Consider the following 23725-nt stretch of genomic DNA (forward strand, 5'->3'; position numbering starts at 1 on the left):
TGAGGGGCTCCACAGATGCTTAGAAGGGCGGCACCATTACATTGAGTGGGGCTACTAACAGATTTAGGGGCGGCACTGTCACATTGAGTTGCGGGATCATCACTTTCTATAGACGGCTGCTTCACTTTAAGAGGCGACATTATCATTTCGGAGGGCAGCAGCCTCACTATGAATGACGGCACCTAGCCTGCATGTGCGTGCTGCATCCTAGAGGGGGCGGCAACTGGGTCGGCAAACGGCTGTCACTGGGTCGGCATTCTCCGTGACTGGGTCGGCAATTGCCGACCCAGTTAACATGTTAAAATACGCCCTGGTTGCGTTGACCCTGCCCTCTACCCTCCGATCGCGTGACTCCTGTTCTATGACAAAATTTGGAGTCCAAAGTTTGGCGTGCACATACAACCACGCACGGCCGCTTTGTCTATGATCTTTGATCCAAGGTCTGAGGCATGGGGTTATTCTTACGGTACGGGTTTGGCCGACAACTTTCGCCAGGTTATTACATGGTACCACAGGTCATAATTTTGTAGTGGTTATGGAACGAATTGATACAAAAATGGCGCAAGAGCGACTCACGCTATTATGTTCGTTAGCAATATGACCAGATTTAGAGGGGAATTTTACCCAATGAACAGCAGTAGCATGACGTCATGCGTGTCTTGATTGGACGAGTATGCTTATCGACTTTTATGAGCCAAAAAAAGTACACAGTCAACTGCTCCAATGCGTAAAATCGTTGCGTAAAACCGTTAATTGTTTGCAACGCTTATATTTTTATATATTTTGAGTCGCGACACTGTAAAAGGGATTGGTGGGGCAAATTTATATTCATTATCAGTGATAAAATATTGACAGAAACAGAACGGATCTACTGAATGATCAGGGTCTGATTCCACCAAACTCCAAGATTTGATATAAATATTTTTGTCATCTGTGTGTTTATTTTTTTATTGGCCTTGAACTATGAGATCATTTCTGAAGAATTGAAGTGAGTTAATCCAAATATGTCCTCCATACTTGCATTGAGAGCTTATGGATCAGACAGTAATGATTCAGGAGAGGATGAAGATGCATTGACTGCCCATCTCAAACCAATCACATCTTCAGAAAGCTCGACTTCAGTCAAAACGCTTCAGATATGCTCTGCTCCAACAGTAGCACCAGGGGTGAGTGAGTTTTTATTGCCATGCCTTGTTTTTTGTGAGATTGTGTGGGTTTCAAGTCTCGGGCTGGTGTTGGCTGGTGTGGATTTGCCATTCAAGCTGGATTGGCTCATTGACCACTGTGTTACCATGCTTCCCAGTCCAGATAGAATGTTGGCCAGACTGCATAGTATGGCAATTTAGTCAGGGTACTGTAGGTGCAGAATCGCTGAGCTAGAGCACATTGCTATGCAGATTCACTGGTGTCCTGCAGTTTTTGCATCAGGTGGTGCATGCCCCTACATGATACCATGCAGAAATCCTGTGCTGGCTTACCATCAAAAGAAATGATGGGTGGGAGGCACAAAGTGGTTTTACAGGAAATGATTGACCTTTTATTGCAGTTTTCATATTCAAAGTGCAGATATCTAATTTAGTGGTAAAAATTATGGGTCTTGTTTGGTATGGGCTGGGGCAGATTTTCAACTCTGACTGGTGTGGCTGGTGTTGCATTGTCACTCAAGGTGGCATAGCTCCTCAACTGGAATTGAATTAATACCTACCCTTTATTGTTTGTCTTGTGTTGCAGCTGTAAGTGATTTGATAAAAAACTTCAATTTCAATCTGTGTGTGCATTTCTCTTTGAAGGGAATATTCAACTTTAAATTTTCTTCAATGCAATTGGAATGCCTACATTTTATCAGAGTTATGACATGATTGATAAATAACTAAATTAAGAACATTTGCAAAAGGAAACTTACTTCTTAAGTTAAGAACAGTATGTTTGCTCAGTGATGTGAGCAGATGACAACACAGCTTCCATTGATCAGTTTTCAAAGTTCATTAGGGTCATCAGTTGACTTGCTGGTACAGGGGCTGATAAGCTGTATGTGTATGGCTCTCGCGAGATTAAGCGGTAGGTTTTGCACTTTTACATTTCCGGTTATATCTCAGAAACTAGTCGATGTACGATGAAGCCATTTTACACGATCATGGCCGGCTTGTGAACCAACAAGTCGATCACATCTTCAACACTTAGAAGCTTAAGACGACGAAGATATAGCCTGAAGTACTCTAAATTTTTCTAGGTGCAAAACCTACCGCTAAAACCCGCGAGACCTTGACCTGTACATAATGTGACTTACACAATAAGCCTTACATTAAGGCTATTTACATTACCCTTTTATGTGTGTGCTTTCCCTAAGCTTCCTTCCTGTGATGCAGAGCGTTTCTGCCATGAACGTGCAGTTGTGACGAGATGTTGCCCTGTCGCCGTCAGTCGGGCCTGGACAGCCGGCGGCACATCGACCCCAGTGTGAAGGAGCTCGAGTACAACCCGCGCTATGACGAGCTGTTCGCGCCCGTGCTCGGGCCGGCCAACCCGGCGCAGACGCAGCAGATGCGCGCCGAGCGCAACACGCTGGCCGGCTATGTGGAGCCGGCTCACTTCAGCGCCTTCCAGTTCGAGAACCAACGCCGCACATTCACCAGCTTCGGTAAGACGGTGGACCAGTCCTTCCTCTTGCCCTGCATTATGTCTTTAGCCAGTGGTCGGTTCTACCCGTGAAAATAATTGTTTAATGCCGCAGTAAGAACTGACACCCCGTGCTGATATCCCGTAATGATTTGGGCCATGGCTTAGTTTGTATATCATGCATTTATTTTGATCGTATGAGTGAACAACTCTAAATGATTGGCTTTCATTGACCGAAGTTGTCTACCTATACCATGCCCGTGTCTGAGAACGCCCGTCGCGTGTGTCCAGGTTACGCGGTGGACCCGAGCACAGAGGCGGTGACCGATGACGGAGCGGCGCGCATGGTGGGTGCCGCCACCGCCTCCACCAGCGCCGACGGTGCGCACACCGTCTTTGAGAAGCCCAAGGAGAAGCGGCCGCTCGACAAGCGGAAGCGCGAAAAGAACTCGGACGCCAGCGACATTGACGGCTACCTGGGGCCCTGGGGCGGATTCGTCGACGAACAGAAGGTCATGAAGCCCTCTGAGGTAATAGTCCGACACAATGCATTCTGCTTTATGCTGCGTCTGTATCTCTCACTCCAGTGATATTGTTTAGTTTTCATATCAATGCATTAGCGCCGTCGCTGACCCTGCTCTGACTCTGCCGCCCTGCCTGCTCCCTGACTCTGCCCTGCCTGCTCCCTGACTCCGCTCTGACTCTGCCGCCCTGCCTGCTCTCTGACTCCGCTCTGACTCTGCCGCCCTGCCTGCTCTCTGACTCCGCTCTGACTCTGCCGCCCTGCCTGCTCCCTGACTCCGCTCTGACGCTCCCCCCTCCCTGCCCTCTCCCAGGAGGAGCAGGCCGAGCTGGACATCATCACGGCCAAACGTCAGAAGCGCGGCAAACAGACGGACGACAAGCCGATGGAGGAGCGCACCATACTGCACGTCAAGGACGCCTACGACTACCAGGGCCGCTCGTACCTGCACGTGCCGCAGGACGTGGGCGTCAACCTGCGCTCGGAGGACCCGCCCGAAAAGTGCTTCATCCCCAAGAAGCTGCTGCACACCTGGCAGGGACACAGCAAGGGCGTGCACGCCACACGCTTCTTCCCCAAGTCGGGTCATCTTATTCTCTCCTGCGGCATGGACTGCAAGATCAAGGTGAGGATCGGTATGGTGCTTCACGGATCGGCCAGCTGCGTCGACGTGAGCTGGATGGTGCAGCTGGTGGGCTGAGTGTGGACACGCTGCATTCATCTTCATGGGGGTACCTGAAAATCGGCCCCGACTTTGTTAGCTTTACATGTCAATGTGACACGTGCATACTGGATAATGCTCCGCTAATAGTAACCCGATTTGACGTGTTGTGTTACGTCTTGAACTCTTTTACCGTAAATAATCGTTTCGGTGCCGTTCTGGTGCTGTTTATCGTTTCGGTGTTTCCCATTCGCTGCTCTGTTTGCCGTTGCGATGCTGTTTTCCGCTTTTCCCTGACCGAGCCCCTGGACCGTGCTTCCGCAGCTGTGGGAGGTGTACAACCAGCGGCGCATGCTAAGGACCTACCTGGGACACCGGCAGGCCGTGCGCGACATCTGCTTCAACAACGACGGCACACAGTTCCTCTCGGCAGGTCCGTACAACGATCACCCTCGTGGCCGAAACGGCGGTTTGATGAGTACATGTCGATCCTCGTAGCCGCCGGCTGTCGTAGATACAGGCAGTAAACGACAGTTCCGGAGTTACCTTAGTGGCGTAGTAGTAACGTAGTTTCAGAAAGCATCTAAGATGATTTTAGAATTACCTGAAAAGCTGCGCTTTCCTACGTTTCCTCGCCGTCCGTTTAGTCGTGATGACCTCAGGATAACGTAGAGACCTCGCTGTCAATGTGCCCGTAAACCCCAAATCGCCAGCTTATGCATAGTGCAGCTATTCATCCATCGTATGAGTGTATCCCTCTGACTGTCCTTCGTCTACAGGCTACGACCGCTACATAAAGCTGTGGGACACGGAGCGCGGCGAGTGCATCTCCCGCTTCACCAACAAGAAGGTGCCCTACTGCGTCAAGTTCAACCCGGACGAGGACAAGCAGCACCTCTTCGTGGCCGGCCTCTCCGACAAAAAGATCCTCTGCGTGAGTGACGTGATGAGTTGACAGCAACTTCTCAATGTGTTCAATATGTGTTTTGGAGTTGCAGTTTGACAGTGAATAATATAATAAGATAACGCTTACGACAGTTATAAGCATGATATCGATAATTCAGCTCAATATTCTCAGATGAACTGTGGTTAAGATCAGTATAGTTGTTACCAAAGCTACTTTCCTCTTTTGGTGCCATAGGTAATAGCAACATCTGTAATAATTCGTGACATTGCCCAGTAACATAGCACGACCCCTTGAGCACTATCGAGCGCATTTCATCAAAGGCCTTGCGTTTGTGAGAGGAAGTTTTGTCACTTTGTGTGCACCACTCAATCTTCTCCCTCCTCAACCCCCCCCCCCCACAGCAGACCTCTGGTGACACTGTGTTCCCCCTCCGTCCGCCTGCAGTGGGACACCCGTTCCGGGGAGATAACGCAGGAGTACGACCGGCACCTGGGCTCGGTCAACACGATCACCTTTATCGACGAGAACCGGCGCTTCGTCTCCACTTCGGACGACAAGAGTCTGCGCATCTGGGAGTGGTACGTCCTGGCGACGGTGGTGCCTGTGAATGCTGTAGGTTCCCCACAGTCCGCGTGCCGTGAGGTGCTTGGTGTTGCTCGGCTACCGTTTGTAGATAACAGACGGGTTTAAGTCAAGAGTTGCAACCGTGTCTGCGATAACAGCTGACCGTTCGCGTAAGGCACATTGTCATGATGGGAAGTGATTTGCGGTTTCGGACCCAGGCCAGGTGCCGGCTCGGCTGTTGGCTAGTGGAACTGGTTACTGGAGACCCCGCCTGTCCTGAACTGTCAGTCTGATACAGACCCATCTTCATCTTCATCTTCATCTTCGTGTTATCGGGTCAAGAGGCCCGCCTGCTGTTTGTGTGACTGACATCCTATCTGCCGCCGCAGGGACATCCCGGTGGATATGAAGTACATCGCCGACCCGTCCATGCACAGCATGCCGGCCGTCACGCTCTCGCCCAACGGCAAGTGGCTGGCGTGCCAGTCGATGGACAACAAGATCTGCATCTTCTCGGCCATCAACCGCTACAAGCTGCACCGCAAGAAACAGTTCACTGGACACATGGTGGCCGGTTACGCGTGCGGCCTCGACTTCTCACCGGAGATGAGGTACGCCGTACGGGTTAAATCAAATTGTTTTTAAAAACTTAAAACGTTTGTTTTTTAAATGTTTCGGTGGACGAGCCCACACAAATCAAAAGTGTAGCGGATAAAGGAACGTTTGTCATACACGATACACGATAAATCATTTACAAACGATTACATACACGATAATTACATACACGAATATCATCGATGAATGTTGAATACGTTATTGAAATAACTACGTTTTAACGTTAACTTGAGAAGTGTCAGTTAAAGGTCATTTTGTATTAAAGCCTTATGGCTAAGATAAATACTATTAGATAGGATAAGTACATATATCTTACTGTCAGTCCATGAATATTATATTTGTAAAAAGAAACATGAGTAAATAAGATGAATTAGGGTTTAATGCGACAGCGTAGTTTTCATGCAGTTTTCCGTGTAGTGAGCGCATAAAGTGCACGCTGTGATCAATTCATTCCCTAGCAATGCCCTGTTTCTCACGGGCGCCATTGACTACATTCACTGCACGCTTACTAATAACTGCATCGTCTCGTCTCGTCAGCTACCTGGTGTCGGGCGACGCCGACGGAAAGTGCTACGTCTGGGACTGGAAGACCACCAAGCTGTACCGCAAGTGGAAGGCGCACGACGGCGTCTGCATTCAGACCATGTGGCACCCGCACGAGACGAGCAAGCTGATCACGGCCGGCTGGGACGGCGAGATCAAGCTGTGGGACTGAGCGCGCGCGGTCACTCGGCCCCGATCGCTGTGGGCCTCCGATCACCGAGATACGCGATATACACATCGTTCGTCATATGTATTTTCCCAGTGTCATTGTCACCCGATGATCGCAGCCCTGCCATGTTACGAATGCGGAATACAGGATGAGTGGCCCGCCAGTCTGACGGTATCACAGATTACCCCGGTCGCGCTGCCACTTACAGCACTCACGGTACAGTGCCTTGGGACGCGGGGCGGCGTCATGAGTCGTCATACACCTTCCAGAGGGCGGCGGTGCCGTCTGCCGAGCCGCTGGCCAGTAGCGCACGCGCCTTCCACAGCCGGACCGGCCGCGGCGCGAACTGGACGCACTCGACGGTGGCCGTGTGGTGTTCGAGGGCGGCGAGCAGGCGCAGCCGGCGGCCGGAGACGAGCCGCAGCCGGCCGTCCCAGCAGCCGAGCGCGGCCAGCCGGCCGTCGGGCCGCAGCCGCACGCTGGCCACGCCCGGGTTGGTGATGGCGGCCGGCGGGCCGGCCTGCAGACGGCCGGCGGCGCCGACAGAGAACGAGGGCACGGCGGTGCCGGAGGTGCCCACCAGACCGCGGCCGTCCGCCGCCGCGTCCACGCACATGGGCGTCTCGGTGGTGACCTGGAGCCGGTCGGCCGGCCGGCAGGGCTGGGCCGGGTCCCAGAGCAGCAGGCCGCCCGACTCGTACACGGCCAGCAGGCGCGCGCCGGCGGCACCCGGCAGTGGCGCCAGCGCCATCACCGTGCCGAGCTCGGCGGGCGCCGCCAGTCGGCCGGCCTCGGCGCCCGAGCGCGGGTCCAGCAGCGCCACCTCGGAGGCCGGCTCACTGGGACAGGCCAGCCGGCCGCCGACCACCGCCATCTGACAAACACACGGCAGACGCGGTCTGAAAACTGAGCTCAGACACTGCACACGGGCAGCTGGGGAAAGGACGACATATTGTTCCGAATGTGAACGCATGGAAATGAAATTAGAAACCGGTCACGAAATAGCATCACAATACCGATTGGAGTTCCCGAAGGAACTCCAATAAAGCCACAGGGCCGAGGCATATCGTCCCGATTGGTCGACATACCCGACAGAACCCATGATGGCTGAAGGGCAGTGAAGCTACAGGCTGCTGGGAATCCACGTCCCACAGGCGGATGGCGTCGTTTCTGCCCTGGGTGACCACGTGGCCGCTCTCTAGCTGCTCCACGGCACGGCAGGCCGAGCTGTGCGCTGCCACCGACCAGCGCCGCTCGCAGCTCTGTGGGCAGACGACGGGCCACGTGGCCAGTCACCTGGGGTCTTTGTTAGGGCGAAACCAATTGATTAAGGTTCACTCTTTTACTGGGTACTAAAGCTGATGTTAGCAGAAGGCCTAACAAATCGAACTACCATTGACACTGTTTACCTCAATCGCCAATGTACCGATTTACATAGGTAGTGGTCAGTGACAGACAAGACATAAAATACCTGAATAGTGAATAGTGTAATGTGCGATTACCTTCAAGTCCCATACTGTCAGGTTTCCATCCTGACTGCCTTGAGCAAGATATGCTTCATCATGAAAAACTAAAAAATTCAGTGCTGTTACCAAAGCTCCATCACTCTTGAAGTAATGCAATGGGGGTGGTGGTGGTTTCTTGGATGAGTCAACAGACTTCATGTTAACCTTAAAGAAAAATAAGAGTTCTTATTTTAAGCTTCTAATTTCTTGATTATAAAGTCAATGAATGTGAAAAACAACAACACAATTTCTTTATGGACCAAATACCACACCCACCAATATTTTTGTGTTCTAGAACACTTTCTTTTGCTGTCACAGCTTCACACATTTGTTCGTAAGTACTAAGTACCGGTGAGTTCTTACTTAAGCAGAAAATGCTGAATAGAATGAACAGAATCTTCAGGAAAAAGTTTGTCTTTGCTGAGCAGCTAATGTATCATATTGGCAAATTTCCTTCGTCATTCTTTAATCGAGAAGTTTACTTTTTGATGACGTCAAATTCATTTATTGGTAGTTTTATTGATTTTATCCGACACAATAAAAAAGTTCAAGTAATATTCATATTTTTTGTTTTTTTGTTACAATAATTAAAAACAAAATATCGTTTACCGAGCTATATCAACATACATAAATTACACAGCGTAATATATTATCAATCTTTTACTTGTTGATCACCTATTTATTGATGCTTTCTTTGATAGTTTGGAAGTGAACCGATTGCATAGCGGACTCGGAGGCGAAAAATAATAATTATTGGAGACTTGCGTTGCGTTGCTTCTGGATTCTGGAAGATATAACGCTAAGAGAATACAGTGTTACAGGCTTGATATACTTTCCATTTTTAAGCGGGCTGCTGATACTTAACTTGTTAATGGTCGCTGAAAGCCACCCTCTGACCTTGCCAGGATCAAGATTGCGGCAATAATGGCATCAGCAAGTGGCGGAGTCGAGTGGAATTCTATCGTAAAACCGATTTTAGCTGCATCCTATGGATCTTTCAATAAAAATGACCTGCCTGAATTCATAAGATCAGTCATTAAAAGGTGAGTTTGTTCATTTACTTACCAATTTTTAAGGCTCGGCACAGAAATATTATGAAAGTCTCAAACCTAAACCCTGCAACCTACCTACCAGTCTACAACCTACTATCCTACATCTTACCAACCTACACACCACTCAGAAGTCAGACTTCATCTTCATATTACATATATGAAGCAAAAGTAAAATAGACAAGATATGTTTCAGTGATTCTCTAGAGTTAGTTGAAATAATGTAATTCTGTAGCTGGTTAAGCTTTGTTTTAACATTGTTAGGTATACAATATATTCACTGTGCAAGTTTAAGAAGTAAAGAACATTAGTGGTAACAATGCCAATGAAAGAGAAAACAGTCATCAGTATATATCAATTTTTATCTACTCACTTGCACATAATAGACTATCAATACAAGCTTTTTCATTGCTGTCAGGTGATAATTTAAATTCCCTGCTGTAATGATAAGCTGGTTGCTAGTAAATAATTATTTTCACCTTGATTGATTGCAAGGTCAGCTACCTTGTCAGTGTTAAAGTATCAGTCTTACTTGCCACTTGAATAAGAATATTGCAGACTTGAAAGCAAATCAATATTATCAATATTATGCATGCAAACTGTGTTAGATAAGAGCTGAAAGTTTTCTTTACTTCAGCTGCAGTGTAATTTAAATGTTATCCATTTTCTTTTTCAACATTCTTTTGTGCCACTAGGTGCATGGAATCTGAATCATAGCCAGGGATAGAGTAGACTGAAGTGCTGCATGATTGTGCCATCTCTGAAGCTAAGATCATGAACTTCAGTGGCTCTGTTATAGTGATGTTTTGCAGGAAACATAGAATATGGCCAACCAATGCTATATTCACAGATCCTAGCTAGTCACACATTAAAACATTTTAAAGACTCACCTTTCCTGAGGCATCCATTCCAAATAGGCCAGACTCAAGAGAAGCAAAAAGAGGCTGTGGTGGAGTGAAGAGTCTATAGATGTAATTTATGATGCTTGCCTCTAATTTGGTGTAGATGATCTTGGGTGAGACGAGAACCCACATATCTTTTGGGATTTTGAGCCTGTGCTTTCTGCTGTTTTGCAGTGAGGATGACATCATTAACCACGGCGCCGAGTACGACACGTTCTACTCGACGTTTGCGCTGCTGGCGGCCGACTACATCGCTCAGAATGCCGCCGACCGTAAGTAGTTGGCGCTGGGAGTGTCGGGCCGACCGTATGTCCGACGCCGGGAACGGTGCGACCGACCTAAGGAAGGATTTGACGCCGGGAGTGGCCCAATCGGCCGTAATATTGTATAAAGAGCCGTGATTGACGGAACCGACGGGAAGTATTTTGCGGCGGAATTGCCAGGCCGACTAGAAGTATCTGACGCTGGGAGTGTCAATCTGACAGTAGATATATGACACCGAGAATATCGGAATCGGAATCGAGGCCGGAAACATTACCGGCCTCGACGAGGCTGACCGTAAGGATCAGGCGCCGGTAGCTGCCCGATCGACCGCAAGCTTCGGAATCCTATCTGCCCACGGTGAACCCTGACGTGAGGCATTGTCAGTATCGATTAACACATAACATTCCTAACCGATGATCAATTTTATTCACTTTTAGCTTGCTATATGACGAGTTAAAACTGAAGCGGTTCATGTCGCATTTCGTTCTTTTTGCCGTAAAACAGCTGTTGAGAGAATATGCTTTGTCCGCCTTCCGATCGTGTTATCACAATCATGCGCAGCCTACGGTCAGTGTGCGTCCCGTGATCTCGTGTTCAGTACCTATGCCCGCCGTCCTGTTAATGATGCTGCTCCTCCGCTGTCCCCGTTGGGCGTCCCACCATTGTTGCCCTATCGCCCGACCGGTGACCCCACGTCTGTGTCCGGCAGTGCTACCCAGTCAGATGGGAGGCGCCTGCGCGGCGGCGCGTATCCTGGGCGCGCACATGCTGCGCAGCCTGTCGGGCGGTAGCCGTCAGACGTCTCCGCTGTCGCGCGGCCAGCTGATGGACGGCCTGCGGCTGCTCTGCCAGGGCGGCGGTCTCGAGCACTCGGACCACGTCACGCTGGTGGCAGCCATGAAGATGGCCAAGCTGCCGCCGCACATCCGCACCAGCGTGCCAGGTATGGCGCGCACCCTATATGCATGTCACCCTCCACATCCTTACCAGCATGCCAGGTAGACCACCGATCCTACAGGACTGGGTGATCATATATCTTACCGTACAGCCGTTCTTTGTCCATATAACTCGCACAAACGTACCCAGCGTCCCAGGGAGGCAGCCGGTGTAGTTGTAACTGAGGTAGGTAAACCCATCGAACCACGGAGTTGCGAGCTGTACTACCATCTCATTCACTTGCCATATCTGGGTGCTAACCTGGCCACTGACTCTGCGTACAGCGGAGAAGGAGAACGCGACCAAGACGGAGCCGAAGCGGACGCGCGTGGACCCGTCGGCGGCGCTGCTGGACCACCTGTCGGCGCCCATGTACAACCTGGCCAGCGGCGGCGAGTCGAACGACGCCACAGACGGCGCCACCTCCGGCCAGAAGGTCAAGGTCAGTCGGGACTCTGGTGGTCAGGGTCAGTCGGGACTCGGGGCAGCAGGGCGAGGTCAGTTGAGGAGTCGACCAGTCGGGAGTCCGGGACTCTGGTTAGAAGGTAAAGGTCAGTTACATCGTAACTTCAGCCAGCAAGTCCAGGTTAGCCATGACCCCATCTCAAGATCGTTATCGTAAATGGTCGTAAATGCGTACCACCTGACCCACTGTCAATCTGACGTTCTCGGCGAGACAAAAACGGGGTAACAGTCTCCGGCATGTGATCTGATCGATTTGAACTTTACTTGACAGGTCACTTGTGTACTTGATTCTTATCGTAAGGGGCAAACATTACCCACTGATACGTCTTGGCCAATCTTGTGCAGTGGTCTTATCTGCCATATCAATGCTGAAGTCAGTGATATTACTAATTGGAAGAGGTTTCAAATCATGCATAATTCACCATCATTGGTAGCGCGTATCATCGTCGCTTGACTACTCACCCATTGGAGAGCAGACGGCAGTCAGAGTCTCGAATACTCCTATGCCCATTTTTCACTCCCCCCCCCCCCCCCCACCATCACCACTGAATCCCTGTTGTGGTTATGATTGGCACGGGCCCGAGCGACCAGTAACCATCCTTCCATCCACTGACACTTCACTGACCGTGTCTCGTACACATCCTACTATGACTATTCCATAACTAGCTGCCTTTCTGCCGCCGTCCCCTGGGCGTCCCACCTCTGACAGTGTCTCTGTCAACTGTCCCTCACTGACCGTCCCTCCACCACCCCCAGAGTCTGTTCTGTGAGCGCAACATCAGCGCGCTGCAGCTGCTGGGCGCCGGAGATGTGCTGGTGGACATGTGCTGCAGCCTGCCGCACATCGGCCGCTACCTGAGCCGCTACACGGACTCGCTGGAGACGGGCTGTCTCCAGCTGCCGACCACACTGTCAGAGGCCGTCACCGTCCGATCCAGGTGGGACCGCGGCGCCACTAGGGGAGGCCGGGCACTGCTGGCAGGGAACGTACCAGCGGCTCGGACAAAAGCTGCGTGCCAGAGATGGGTAGTGTGGTGAAATGGCAAAGCGCGCCTGTGAGTCTGTGGAATCCGTGTTCGTGGTGACCTATCTTTGATCTCGTTTTTTTTTTTGTGCTCTTTGCTTTGCCTTCAAAGGAGTGGTTTTAGCAGAAAACGCAGCTTTGCTTTTTATCACTGCTGTTACGGCCGATCCCCGTCGGACGGGTGCCACCCCTCCCTGTCTGCTGCGAGTACTGACCGCCGCTGTTCCCCGTCCACTCCGCAGTCTGCAGGCACTCAGTGCCGACGTGGGTATGGTGTGGCGCGCGCTGTCGCTGCCGCTGCTGGAGCCGCTGACGGCCGGCCGGCAGCAGCGGCTGGCGCGCCTGTGCGCCGCCTGCCTGCTGGCCGCCCTCACCGTGGCCGCCAGCGGCGCCGCCGTGGCCGCGCCCGACGAGGCCGAAACACACGCGGTCGACGTGCTGGTGCGCGCGCTGGAGGTGACCGAGTGCGTGCAGTCGGTGCTGAGAGCCTCCACACGGTCCGGTGGACACGTGAGTAGCCGACACCCCGGGGTCGGTCCCCTTACACAGCGGGCTGTACTCACTACTTCGCCGACACCCTGGAGTCGTTCTTACACGACGGGGGGGGGGGGGAGGAGCGGGGATAGGTGGTGAATTTGGTGTCGTGCAACGCAGCGCGGCTCCCTCTCGGTGTATGAGGCATATTGGTGTCGACCCTTGTTTTTTTTATGGATTTTTACCAGTTAGCTGAAATATTTTGATTTTACGCTTCAATTTGAAGTGCCGATTTCAAAATAACTACATTTTCCTGGCTAGCTACTTTGTCCACTGCTGAGTGTAGCGTTCTCCTCTGGCTGAGCGCCCCGTCCCACGGCTCCCTGACGCCTCCCGTTGCTGTGCCGACAGTGTGTGCAGAACCTGCAGCTGATGGCTGCGCTACTACTGCTGCGCGGGATCCAGGCCTTCATGTGCTCCGTCAGCGCCATGGGAGACAAACCCGAGCGCGGCAAGTCACCAGTCAAAGGGAAGGAGAACAGAATCAACCTACTCAAAGTGTGAGTAACGTGTCTTCCTCTGTGTATCTCCCCGTATTCTGTTTGTTTGTGGTGGCTAGGGCTTAACGCTTGACTGGCTGTCCGTCCCAGTCCCCAGTCAAACTCAGCTGCAGTGTACTTTCCTTCCGCCCTCCGCCTGCCCTCGTGCTGCTCCTACCCGCGTAGTAATTGATTGACCGCCCGCTCCCCCGCCCGCCCGCAGTCAGCAGGGGTTCGGCGTGCTGGCCGTGGCGCTCACCTCCAAGGCGCTGACGCTGCTCTCCAGTCTGTTGGCGGACGTGCGCTCCGAGTCGTCGGTGCTGGGCGGCGAGCCGCTGCCGGCCGGCGGCCCGGCGGCGCTCTCCACGCCGTGCACGGCCGGGCAGCGGGCGGCCGCCCTGCTGCAGGCCGCCAACCTGCCCCAGCTGCTCATCAACGTGGCCGTGGCGGCGTACCGGCGCGCCTGCGGCCTCTGGGGCTCGGACGCGGCCGCCGCCGCCGGCACCGACACGGGGGACGTGTTCGGCCTGACCACCGGCCCGGCGTTCACCGCCTCGTTCTACGTGGACGACTCGAGTGGAGACGAGGCCAGTTCCGGTGAGTGGACCGTGTGTCAGTGGTTCGTGCGCTGCCACTCAGTGTTTTGTCCCTACCGAAGATTGTGGTGAACCGCAGAAAGCGTAATAATTCATCAAAAGTCCGCGATTTCTATTGTTATTTTATACTGTTTTACACTCGGTCCTCTGTGCTTGCTAACTGTTCAGCTTGCCGTGACTCTAACCGTCCGCCGGTGCCTCCGTCCCCAGATGACGAGGACGACTCGATCCTGGGCCAGTGGTTCATGCAGACGCTGTACCCGCCGGGACCGGTGACTCCGCCGGCGTCTGCGGCAGCCTCGGAGAACGGCACGGCCGACCGTCCGTCGGGCGGCGCCGAGACCAGCCTGGTGCCCGAGCGCGGCGAGCCGCACGGCGTACGTCACTGGGGGCATATGGGGGGGGGGGAGTTAGGTGTCTGGTTGGGGAGGAGGACGGATGAGAGATGGATGTGCTAATTACAGTGTGATTTTCGGATGCCAGTCAAACCCGAGAGCGTGAACGTATTCCCACATATCATCGCACGATTTGTTGCTTCATCCGGCTGTGCTGACTGCTGTTTATGGCGCGGTAATTTCTCAGCATGTCTTGCTGCACATCTCCGCTGTCGGCGCGTGCCGTGACCGGTCTGCCCGCCGTGTTCCAGTTCATGTCTCTGGCGTCGATGGTGCTGCGGCTCATCAACAGTGACCTGTTGGACGCCGAGTGCGCCGACATCCGTCAGTACGTGCGCCAGGGTATCGCCGAACAGCAGGTGACGCTGCTGGCGGCGCTCATCAGAGACGTCGGATCAGGTGGGCGGCAAGCCGAGCCGAGACGGACCGATCGCCGGTAGTGATGTAATATGTCGATTTACTATCGATGTGCTGGCTCGTTGTACTGTCGTTCACCCGGTGTCTGCCCGTTAATCTGGTATACGCCGTAATTATGTTTCGTGTCTGCCCAATGTCCAGTATCTATGTATTCTCAGCTTGAGGTCTATCCAGTCACCGTGAATGTCAACCTGTCCATTCATCGCTCGATCAGTGACTTTATTGTCCGCCCACTGCCCGGAATCCCCCATGTGACGCCTGCTCCCCGTTCCGCCGACAGGGAGTCTGAGCGCGCACGCCAGCGCCGGCAGCATGCTGACGCTGTGCCAGGAGTTCAGTGCCTCACTGACGCGGCTGACGCACAACCTGCTGGCCACGCGGCTGCTGTCGGCGCCGCTGCAGGAACTGCTGCTCGCCCAGCTGGGACTGAGTCCGTGGCACCAGGAGGGCGCCGACTGGCCGCTCACCGTCAGCCCGCGGTCCCTGGCCGTCCTGGCGCAGGTCAGTTACCCCGCCCTTCCCCCGCCCGGCCACTGGCCGTCCTGGCGCAGGTCAGTTACCATCCGCCGGTCCCTGGCCGTCCTAGCGCAGGTCAGTCGCCATTTGTCAATATGGGGGACTGATGGGATGGTCAGCCGCCGGCTTCGGTGTTTGTGTGAGGGCGGGAAAGGTCGGTGGCTGCTCAGTCCGCCGCTCTCTGAGGTTTGGTGCTGGTGAGACCGGAGTTCCTACTGAGTATAGCTCTGCTGTTTTCAAATGACCCTACGGGTTTTACCAGCCTTGGAGTTGGAAGGTATTGAAACTGATGGCGACTGTTGTATTGAGTGTGATGAGTGTGATCACGAAATGCGTACCATTCCCAGCAAGTGCGTCGTCCTTTTAACTTATTTGTGTGTGTGTTTGTGGCAGGTGCTGCTGCTGAACCAGGAGTCGACGGGGCCGGACCGTCTGAACGGTCGCCAGGCCACCGCCCTGATCTGGTCCAGCTGTCTCAACACCCTGAGCCGGCGCATCCTCAGCACGGCAGACGAGTCCGCCGACGGTCAGTGCACGCAAACAGACTGCCCGCCTGGGATGTTTCGATCGATCACGGTAGAGCCCGACGCCCGTAGAAGTTTTTCTTAGCGTAGGGTCTGGCTTCATGTCTATGAGTTCAAAAGTCTGCTCGAACTTGATTATAAATACATTATCAAAGTTCTAATGGAATTAGCGGAAAGAAGTCGGACGAATTATGATACCCACCGACTGGAGACTGTAATGGTTCGGCGGATAGTCGTCATCGCCTTTCCAAGTCTCAGTCGCAGTTTGTACTCGGCCCGCTCATCGGTATAGCGTGGTAGCCCGGCCCTGTATTGACCAGTTGTCCTTCCCCCTCCTCCGCAGACCTGAACGTGGAGCACGCCCAGCTGCTACTGTTCCTGTTCCACTCGCTGGAGCTGATGCAGAAGAAGACGGTCCTGCTGCAGTGTGCCGACGTCATCATCAAGGTACGGGTGGGACGCGGGACCGAGATCGCCCCACGGCAATGCTAGTCTGTGTCGCCACTGCAGCTGCACTGAGCAGATAGTCCAGCCTCAGGGGTAGTGTGTATGGCTGGGACTATATACTTGGAACGAAGCATTGTCAATGATTTAAGTCTGTCTGTTTGGTCTCGGTCGCCGATTTAGCTCCCTGTGTAATGTGTATACGTTCAACTTTGATCCCAAACTCGGCGCACTCGAGTCGGCTTTGTCTCCGGTGTGTTGTGCTCAACTGTATTTTCTCTTATTGCCAGGTGGCCCCGGCACTGGAGTCGGCCATGTCCCCTGCCCGGGTGCTCCATCTGGCCCGGCTGCTCGTGCTGTTCGAGTACATGGTGCGCAACCTGTACGACGCTCCCAGCTTCCTCATCGACCAGGTGAGAGCTGTGAGCGGTGAGAGGTGATAGCTGTGAGCGCGGTGAGAACGTGGTGAGCTTTGAATGCGGTGAGCTGTGAGTACTGTTAAGCAAAGATACATTTCATTTGTTAGCTTCCTGTTGCCATTGGCGTTAATTAACAGTGATGACCAGTGTTTTCGCTCCACCGTCTGACACGTGTTACGTCAATAACATTTTAACGATTGTTCTTGCCGGGTATCGTAAAAGGGACCAGTTACTTTAAATGACTGTATTCGAAATTCGTAAAACTATTAGCCAAGTGTCGATACAAATTCACCTCTTTTCACATCATTCATCATTCACCCAGACTGTTCTACATTTTTCATAATTTTCCATCATTGTTGGATTTCATGTGAAATCTGCACAGATCCTCCTCATAAGGATAATTGATTGGCACTTTCAGAAATAACACCCTCCCCCCGCCAACGGAGCGGACCAGGCGCACACGAGCTCATGACCCGGGCGCCTCCTCCAGCAGGCAGAGCCGCCGGGCGGGGCGGTGCACTTCTCCTCCACGGACCAGTACGCGCGCCGACCGGACGCGGCCATCAGGCCCAGGAACTGTCTCGGTCACGCGTCCCAGGGGCCACTGGCCGCGCGGGCTGCCGTTCTCCACGATGAGGACGAGATCCCCCACTGCCAGGCTGCGACTTTCCGATCTCCACTTCGGTCGGCATGCCAGACCTGGTACATACTCTCGAAGCCATCTCCGCCAGAACTGGTCTGTTAGCGCCTGGCTCTGCCGCCAAACTCGTTTGGAGCAGCTCTCTTCGTCTCGGAACAATCCCGGAGGCAGACGCCTGACCGGACGCCCCAACAGCAGATGATTGGGCGTCAGTGCCTCCAAACTGTTCGGGTCTGTCGACACGTGCGTGAGTGGACGGCTGTTGACGACTGCTTCCACTTCAGTCAGAACAGTGTGCAGTACTTCCTCGGAGACAAGCAGCCGCCCGAGGACAGCTCTCAGCGCGCGTTTGACAGTCCCCACCATCCGTTCCCAGGCGCCGCCCATATCACAGGCAGCCGGTGGGTTAAAATGCCACCGGATGTCGCGTTGAGTGAGCTCATCGCTGATAGTCTGCTGGTTCCATTGTCGCAGCAGCTGGCGTAGCTCTTTCTCTCCAGCCCGCAGACACGATCCGTTGTCACAGAAGACGTCTGATGGCGGTCCACGTCGTGCGATATACCTGCGGAAGGCCATCAGGAAGCTGTCGGTACTCAGGGAGGATGTCAGCTCCAGATGGACCCCGCGCGTGGAGAGGCACGTGACCAGCATACACCACTTCTTCTCGATTCGTCCTCCATGCACCTTGATCTTTAGAGGACCGAAGAAGTCGAGCCCAATTGAACTGAAGGCGTACTTCGTGTCGAAACGTGCGGTCGGCAAGTCGGCCATGCGGGGCTGACACGGCTTAGCTCGGCGTCGTCGGCAAAGAGGGCAGTCAGCCACTACCTTCTTGACTTCTTGCCGGGCGCGCGGCACCCAGTAGGCCTGACGGAGCTCATTTTGGACATGTTCGGTTCCCGCGTGCATCAGTCGTCGATGAACTGCGTCGATGATGAGCCTCGAGATGCAGCTACTTCTCGGGAGGATAACAGGGTGGCGGGTCTCTTCTGGCACAGGAGCATTAGATAGCCGTCCGCCGACTCGTAACAGCCCCTCTGAGTCTAGCATTGGAGTCAGCTGCAGAAGACTGCTTGACGAAGGGAGCTCCTTACCTTCGTTCAGTGCCTCAATCTCTTGGGCGAATGCCTGCCGTTGGGCACTTCGCACCGCCATGTTTTCAGCTTCATGTAGCTCCTCGGCAGATAGTGGCTCCCGCTCGAGGGCGTTTGGCTGTGCGACCTGAGACTTCAGCACTCTCAACATGTTCCTCGTGAATCGCAGAATCCAGGCGACAGTTCTTTGGTAGCGGACCCATTTAGAGAACCGTTGTGGGTCAGGCAGGGTAAGGGTGGCCAGCCGGGTGCTGTGTTGTGTGACCATCACTGTCTTAAGCTCTGGATCCTCATCTTTCAGTGACAGCTGCTGGTCTGGTGGCCAGGCGTCTTCTGACTGCCACAAGAAGTCGGGTCCCCTTATCCATCGGCTGTCTCTCTTCAGGTCGGAGGCTTTCGATCCCCGCGAGCAGTCGTCTGCTGGGTTGAGCTCGGACGGCACATGACGCCACTGTCTGGGCTCAGACACGTCACGGATCTCGGCCACACGATTAGCAACGAACGTGTGGAAGCGCCTGCTGTTGTTCTCGATGTAGCTGAGGACGACTTTGCTGTCGCTCCAAAAGACCGTGTCACTTTCATTCAAGTTCAGCTCCTGAGCTACTTGGGCCGCCAAGCGCACAGCCAGCACCGCCGCTTGCATCTCTAGGCGGACGATCGTCAACCTTTTTAGCGGCGCCACCCTACATCGGCTCATAATCAAGGAGCAGTGGATAGCACCGTCTGCATATTCGTGCCTGAGGTAAGCGACTGCCCCAAAGGCTCGCTCAGAGGCGTCACAGAAGACGTGTAACGTCTTCGTGACTGTTTTCTTGGTGTGTTGCTGATACGCGTAGCATCTTGGGACTCGAATCTTCTCTATTGACTGCAACTCTGAGATCCAAGCTGCCACTTCGCTGCACTCCTCGTCAGAGAGAGGGCTGTCCCAGGTGTGTTCAGTCGACCAGAGTGTCTGCAGTATCATCTTCCCCATGACCAGGAAAGGGCTCGCCAGCCCCAGTGGGTCAAAAATACCAGCGATAACCCGTAGGATCTCGCGCCTTGTAGTTGGTGCTGTCGGCCCGACATTCGTGACTGACGGAGCACTGGGACTCAGCTCATCTAGCTCTGCATCCCACTGCACACCCAGGACCTTCTGTGTCGGGAGTGACGCGCTTAGATCTACGGCACCAACTGCTCTGTCTTCAATCGAAATTCTCGCAAGCACCTCCCTGGAGTTGCTGTTCCATTTGCAGAGTCTGAAGCCTCCCCTGGAGAGCAGCGCCGTCACCTCTGCCGCCGTTTCTTGTGCTGTATCGTTGTCTGGTTCAGAGGTGGCCAAATCGTCCATATAGAAGTCTCTTTCGACAATTTCACGTGCTCTGCGTCCAGCTACAGTGTCATCACTCTTCTCCTGGGCTGTTCGGCGTAGTACATAGCTGGCTGATGCTGGAGAGCTCCGAGCGCCGAATATTACCCTGTCCATTTGGTATATATCTGGCGGACGGGTGCTATCCAGATCGCGCCAGAGATAGCGGAGTGAGGCCTGGTCCTCAGCTCTCACAGCCACCTGCATGAACATCTTCTCTATGTCGGCGCAGAGACCAACGGAACCTAGACGGAAACGTAGCAGCACCCCTGGGAGGGATCTTAGGAGGTCCGGTCCAGACAGCAGATGCCCGTTGAGAGAGCTACCTCCATAGCTGCTCGCTGCGTCGAAGACCACGCGGAATTTGCCTGGCTTGCTGGTGACTGCGTGATGAGGCAAATACCAGGTGCGGTCATGTTGTACCAGCAGTTCCTCATCATCAAGCTTCCGCGCATATCCTTTCTTCACATTTTCCTCCATACTCTGTTGGTACGCTGTCGCTTTCTCAGGAGCTCGGCGCAGAGCCCTCTCTGTGTTTTCCAGCCGGCGCATGGCCATGGGGTAGTTGTCAGGCAGCTTGACATTTTCATCACACCACAGCAGCCCTGTCTCGTAGCGATCGCCGCGCCACGTGGTAGTCCTTGCCATGATGTCTTCAGCTCGCCGGTCTTCCTGTGATGTCGGCTCTTTCATGTTGTACGCCGTACCAAATGCCTCCGTTGACCACCAGTCCTTCAGCATAGTCACCAGCTCGTCATCAGCTGAGCGGTGCTTGGAAATGTGCATCACCTCTCGCTGGCCATGGGTCACCAGCTGAGCCACATTTCCGGTCAGACACCAGCCGAAGTGGGTTCGTACTGCCACTGGTTGTCCTGGCTTGCCGACTCTGACCTCCTGCTGCAGCATGGCCTCCAGAACATTGGCCCCCAGCAGCAGTTCAACGGCCTTTCCATTGTTGTCTGGAATCACTATGTCATCCAGATGCTTCCAGGCCTTCCTTTGCTTCCAGTCCACGCTTTGAGGACGCACATTGAGTCGGACGACGGAGAACACCTCTGGTACTGTGACCGTCTTGGCGTTACTTCCTGGGGACAAGGAGGACACTTGTAGACTCGTTCTGATCGCGAGTCTGTTGTCTCCGCTTCCTTCAACATTGGCCAGTTGTAGCTCCCTCCTGTCTCCGTCAATCCCCAGTTCCTTTAGCACGTGCTCCTCGCACAGACTCGTATCGGCACCGGAGTCCAACAGTGCAAGGGTATCCTTGTAGCGTCCTTCAGTTCCATGAATCCGGATTGGAACAATTTGTAGCAAGGTGCGCTGACTTGTATGCGTCTCCGTCTGCGTCATTGCCATTACGTCACGGGCGTCTGTCGTCGCCGTCGGTCTTGTTTGTGCGGGATGAGGAGATTGCGCCGACGGTATATGGAGAAGGCGATGGTGTCTCCCCTTGCAGCCCCGCTCTCCACAAACTGTCCTGCTCGAACATTTGCTCAGCCAGTGGCCAGTACTGAGACATCGGAAACAGCGACGGCCACTGCGCACGATGTGACCGCGCTCCTCCGGTGTTTTCTCCAGAAAAGATGGGCATTCGGCGAGTGCGTGGGCGCCACTTTGGCACACAACACATTCAGCACTGACAGCCGCTCCTGAAGCAGTCGGGAAAGTAGTGCTGGCGGGCCGCCGCGTTCAGCCTGCGCTCTGCTCAAGGGTACAGGACAGTGTCGCCAGATCAGCGCATACACCGGCACCGCTGAACAGGCGCCGGGGCGACACAAGAGGGAACACAAGTTCAGCTCAGCGCACAACTTTAGCGACTGCTTCAGGAGCGGCTGTCAGTGCTGAATGTGTTGTGTGCCAAAGTGGCGCCCACGCACTCGCCGAATGCCCATCTTTTCTGGAGAAAACACCGGAGGAGCGCGGTCACATCGTGCGCAGTGGCCGTCGCTGTTTCCGATGTCTCAGTACTGGCCACTGGCTGAGCAAATGTTCGAGCAGGACAGTTTGTGGAGAGCGGGGCTGCAAGGGGAGACACCATCGCCTTCTCCATATACCGTCGGCGCAATCTCCTCATCCCGCACAAACAAGACCGACGGCGACGACAGACGCCCGTGACGTAATGGCAATGACGCAGACGGAGACGCATACAAGTCAGCGCACCTTGCTACAAATTGTTCCAATCCGGATTCATGGAACTGAAGGACGCTACAAGGATACCCTTGCACTGTTGGACTCCGGTGCCGATACGAGTCTGTGCGAGGAGCACGTGCTAAAGGAACTGGGGATTGACGGAGACAGGAGGGAGCTACAACTGGCCAATGTTGAAGGAAGCGGAGACAACAGACTCGCGATCAGAACGAGTCTGACTTGTATGCGTCTCCGTCTGCGTCATTGCCATTACGTCACGGGCGTCTGTCGTCGCCGTCGGTCTTGTTTGTGCGGGATGAGGAGATTGCGCCGACGGTATATGGAGAAGGCGATGGTGTCTCCCCTTGCAGCCCCGCTCTCCACAAACTGTCCTGCTCGAACATTTGCTCAGCCAGTGGCCAGTACTGAGACATCGGAAACAGCGACGGCCACTGCGCACGATGTGACCGCGCTCCTCCGGTGTTTTCTCCAGAAAAGATGGGCATTCGGCGAGTGCGTGGGCGCCACTTTGGCACACAACACATTCAGCACTGACAGCCGCTCCTGAAGCAGTCGCTAAAGTTGTGCGCTGAGCTGAACTTGTGTTCCCTCTTGTGTCGCCCCGGCGCCTGTTCAGCGGTGCCGGTGTATGCGCTGATCTGGCGACACTGTCCTGTACCCTTGAGCAGAGCGCAGGCTGAACGCGGCGGCCCGCCAGCACTACTTTCCCGAGCCAAGAATCAATGTCCTCCAGAGTGGGTACGTGTGGCATCATTTCCAACTCTAACTGGCCCCACTGCCAGGCCAGCGTGCTTGGTAGCTTGGCTATCACCTGCTGCATTGAAGAGGTCGCGGCCAAATCCGCTTGGTAGCCCATGCTCTTTAGTACGCACACGGCCGTGTGCAGGGCTCGCGACAGACTTGTCAGGCCAGCGATATCGTTGTGCTTCACTACCGGGTGCTGAAGAATGCTGCTGAGTGTGCTCTGGACGACAGCAGTCGGGTTTCCAAATTGAGTCTCCAGCTCGCTCAGCGCCACTTCATAGAGCGACATGTCACAGAGCAGACCACGCACGGCTTCACGAGCGTCTCCCGTCAGGAACGACTGGAGGTGAATCATGCGCTCTGTGTCAGTCAGTGACGCATTATCATGAACCAGGGCTCGAAAGAGCGAGATCCACCGGGGCCACTCTAACGGAGACCCATCAAACATCCCAAGCTGTATCTTGGGCAGCGAGGCATGAACAGGAGCGAAGTTTGTGTTGGCTTCAACCCATCGTCTTGTGCGATGGCTTCGATCGGGCGATCTGTTTGCCGGGTTGTTCTCTTGATCGGGTGGACGAGTCGGGTTACTCCCTCCCGCATTTCCAGACTGCGCTCCGGCAATACTTTGACACGCTGTAGCTGGCGTGTCACCAAGCAGTTGACACTGGACCCGCTGATCAGACTGCT

At 54.0% G+C, this 23725-nt stretch overlaps 3 protein-coding genes across 5 annotated transcripts in view; 2 read left to right on the forward strand and 1 right to left on the reverse strand.

The window, feature by feature from the left end:
- The window catches only part of LOC122385921 (pre-mRNA-processing factor 17-like), a 52370-nt gene extending 45609 nt beyond the window's left edge, over positions 1 to 6761 (forward strand). Inside the window, exons 1-9 of one of the 2 annotated variants that reach the window (XM_043374587.1) lie at positions 650 to 1166; positions 2422 to 2638; positions 2908 to 3146; positions 3453 to 3764; positions 4125 to 4233; positions 4580 to 4734; positions 5152 to 5285; positions 5661 to 5882; positions 6424 to 6761. In XM_043374587.1, the coding sequence (XP_043230522.1) occupies positions 1005 to 1166; positions 2422 to 2638; positions 2908 to 3146; positions 3453 to 3764; positions 4125 to 4233; positions 4580 to 4734; positions 5152 to 5285; positions 5661 to 5882; positions 6424 to 6601 (1728 nt within the window). In that variant the 5' untranslated portion in view covers positions 650 to 1004 and the 3' untranslated portion in view covers positions 6602 to 6761. Of the gene's footprint in view, positions 1 to 649; positions 1167 to 2421; positions 2639 to 2907; positions 3147 to 3452; positions 3765 to 4124; positions 4234 to 4579; positions 4735 to 5151; positions 5286 to 5660; positions 5883 to 6423 lie in introns of those variants that run through there. The other variant, XM_043374588.1, reaches the window with a different exon arrangement.
- On the reverse strand, positions 6661 to 8475 carry LOC122385922 (guanine nucleotide-binding protein subunit beta-like protein 1). 2 transcript variants are annotated; one of them, XM_043374589.1, is made up of 3 exons: positions 8101 to 8475; positions 7687 to 7860; positions 6661 to 7472 (listed from the first exon to the last, which is right to left on the reverse strand). In XM_043374589.1, exons 1-3 carry the CDS (start codon positions 8260 to 8262, stop codon positions 6843 to 6845), a joined length of 966 nt encoding a protein of 321 aa, XP_043230524.1. In that variant the 5' UTR covers positions 8263 to 8475; the 3' UTR covers positions 6661 to 6842. The 2 variants fall into 2 exon arrangements, with proteins under 2 accessions (XP_043230524.1, XP_043230525.1); XM_043374590.1 differs by having other exon boundaries at positions 7687 to 7894; positions 8101 to 8225.
- Positions 8476 to 8831: 356 nt separating this feature from the next.
- The window catches only part of LOC122385942 (E3 ubiquitin-protein ligase UBR4-like), a 49916-nt gene continuing 35022 nt past the window's right edge, over positions 8832 to 23725 (forward strand). The window contains exons 1-14 of the mRNA XM_043374649.1: positions 8832 to 9146; positions 10229 to 10326; positions 11028 to 11261; positions 11539 to 11696; positions 12476 to 12657; positions 12986 to 13253; positions 13629 to 13777; positions 13980 to 14353; positions 14563 to 14729; positions 14999 to 15146; positions 15445 to 15665; positions 16074 to 16206; positions 16548 to 16651; positions 16939 to 17061. Of these exons, the coding sequence (XP_043230584.1) occupies positions 9028 to 9146; positions 10229 to 10326; positions 11028 to 11261; positions 11539 to 11696; positions 12476 to 12657; positions 12986 to 13253; positions 13629 to 13777; positions 13980 to 14353; positions 14563 to 14729; positions 14999 to 15146; positions 15445 to 15665; positions 16074 to 16206; positions 16548 to 16651; positions 16939 to 17061 (2478 nt within the window). The 5' untranslated portion in view covers positions 8832 to 9027. The remainder of the gene's footprint in view (positions 9147 to 10228; positions 10327 to 11027; positions 11262 to 11538; positions 11697 to 12475; positions 12658 to 12985; positions 13254 to 13628; positions 13778 to 13979; positions 14354 to 14562; positions 14730 to 14998; positions 15147 to 15444; positions 15666 to 16073; positions 16207 to 16547; positions 16652 to 16938; positions 17062 to 23725) is intronic.

The sequence above is a fragment of the Amphibalanus amphitrite genome, unplaced genomic scaffold (assembly GCF_019059575.1).
Source record: "Amphibalanus amphitrite isolate SeventyFive unplaced genomic scaffold, NRLGWU_Aamphi_draft 000235F_arrow, whole genome shotgun sequence".
NCBI classification, from domain to species: domain Eukaryota; kingdom Metazoa; phylum Arthropoda; class Thecostraca; order Balanomorpha; family Balanidae; genus Amphibalanus; species Amphibalanus amphitrite.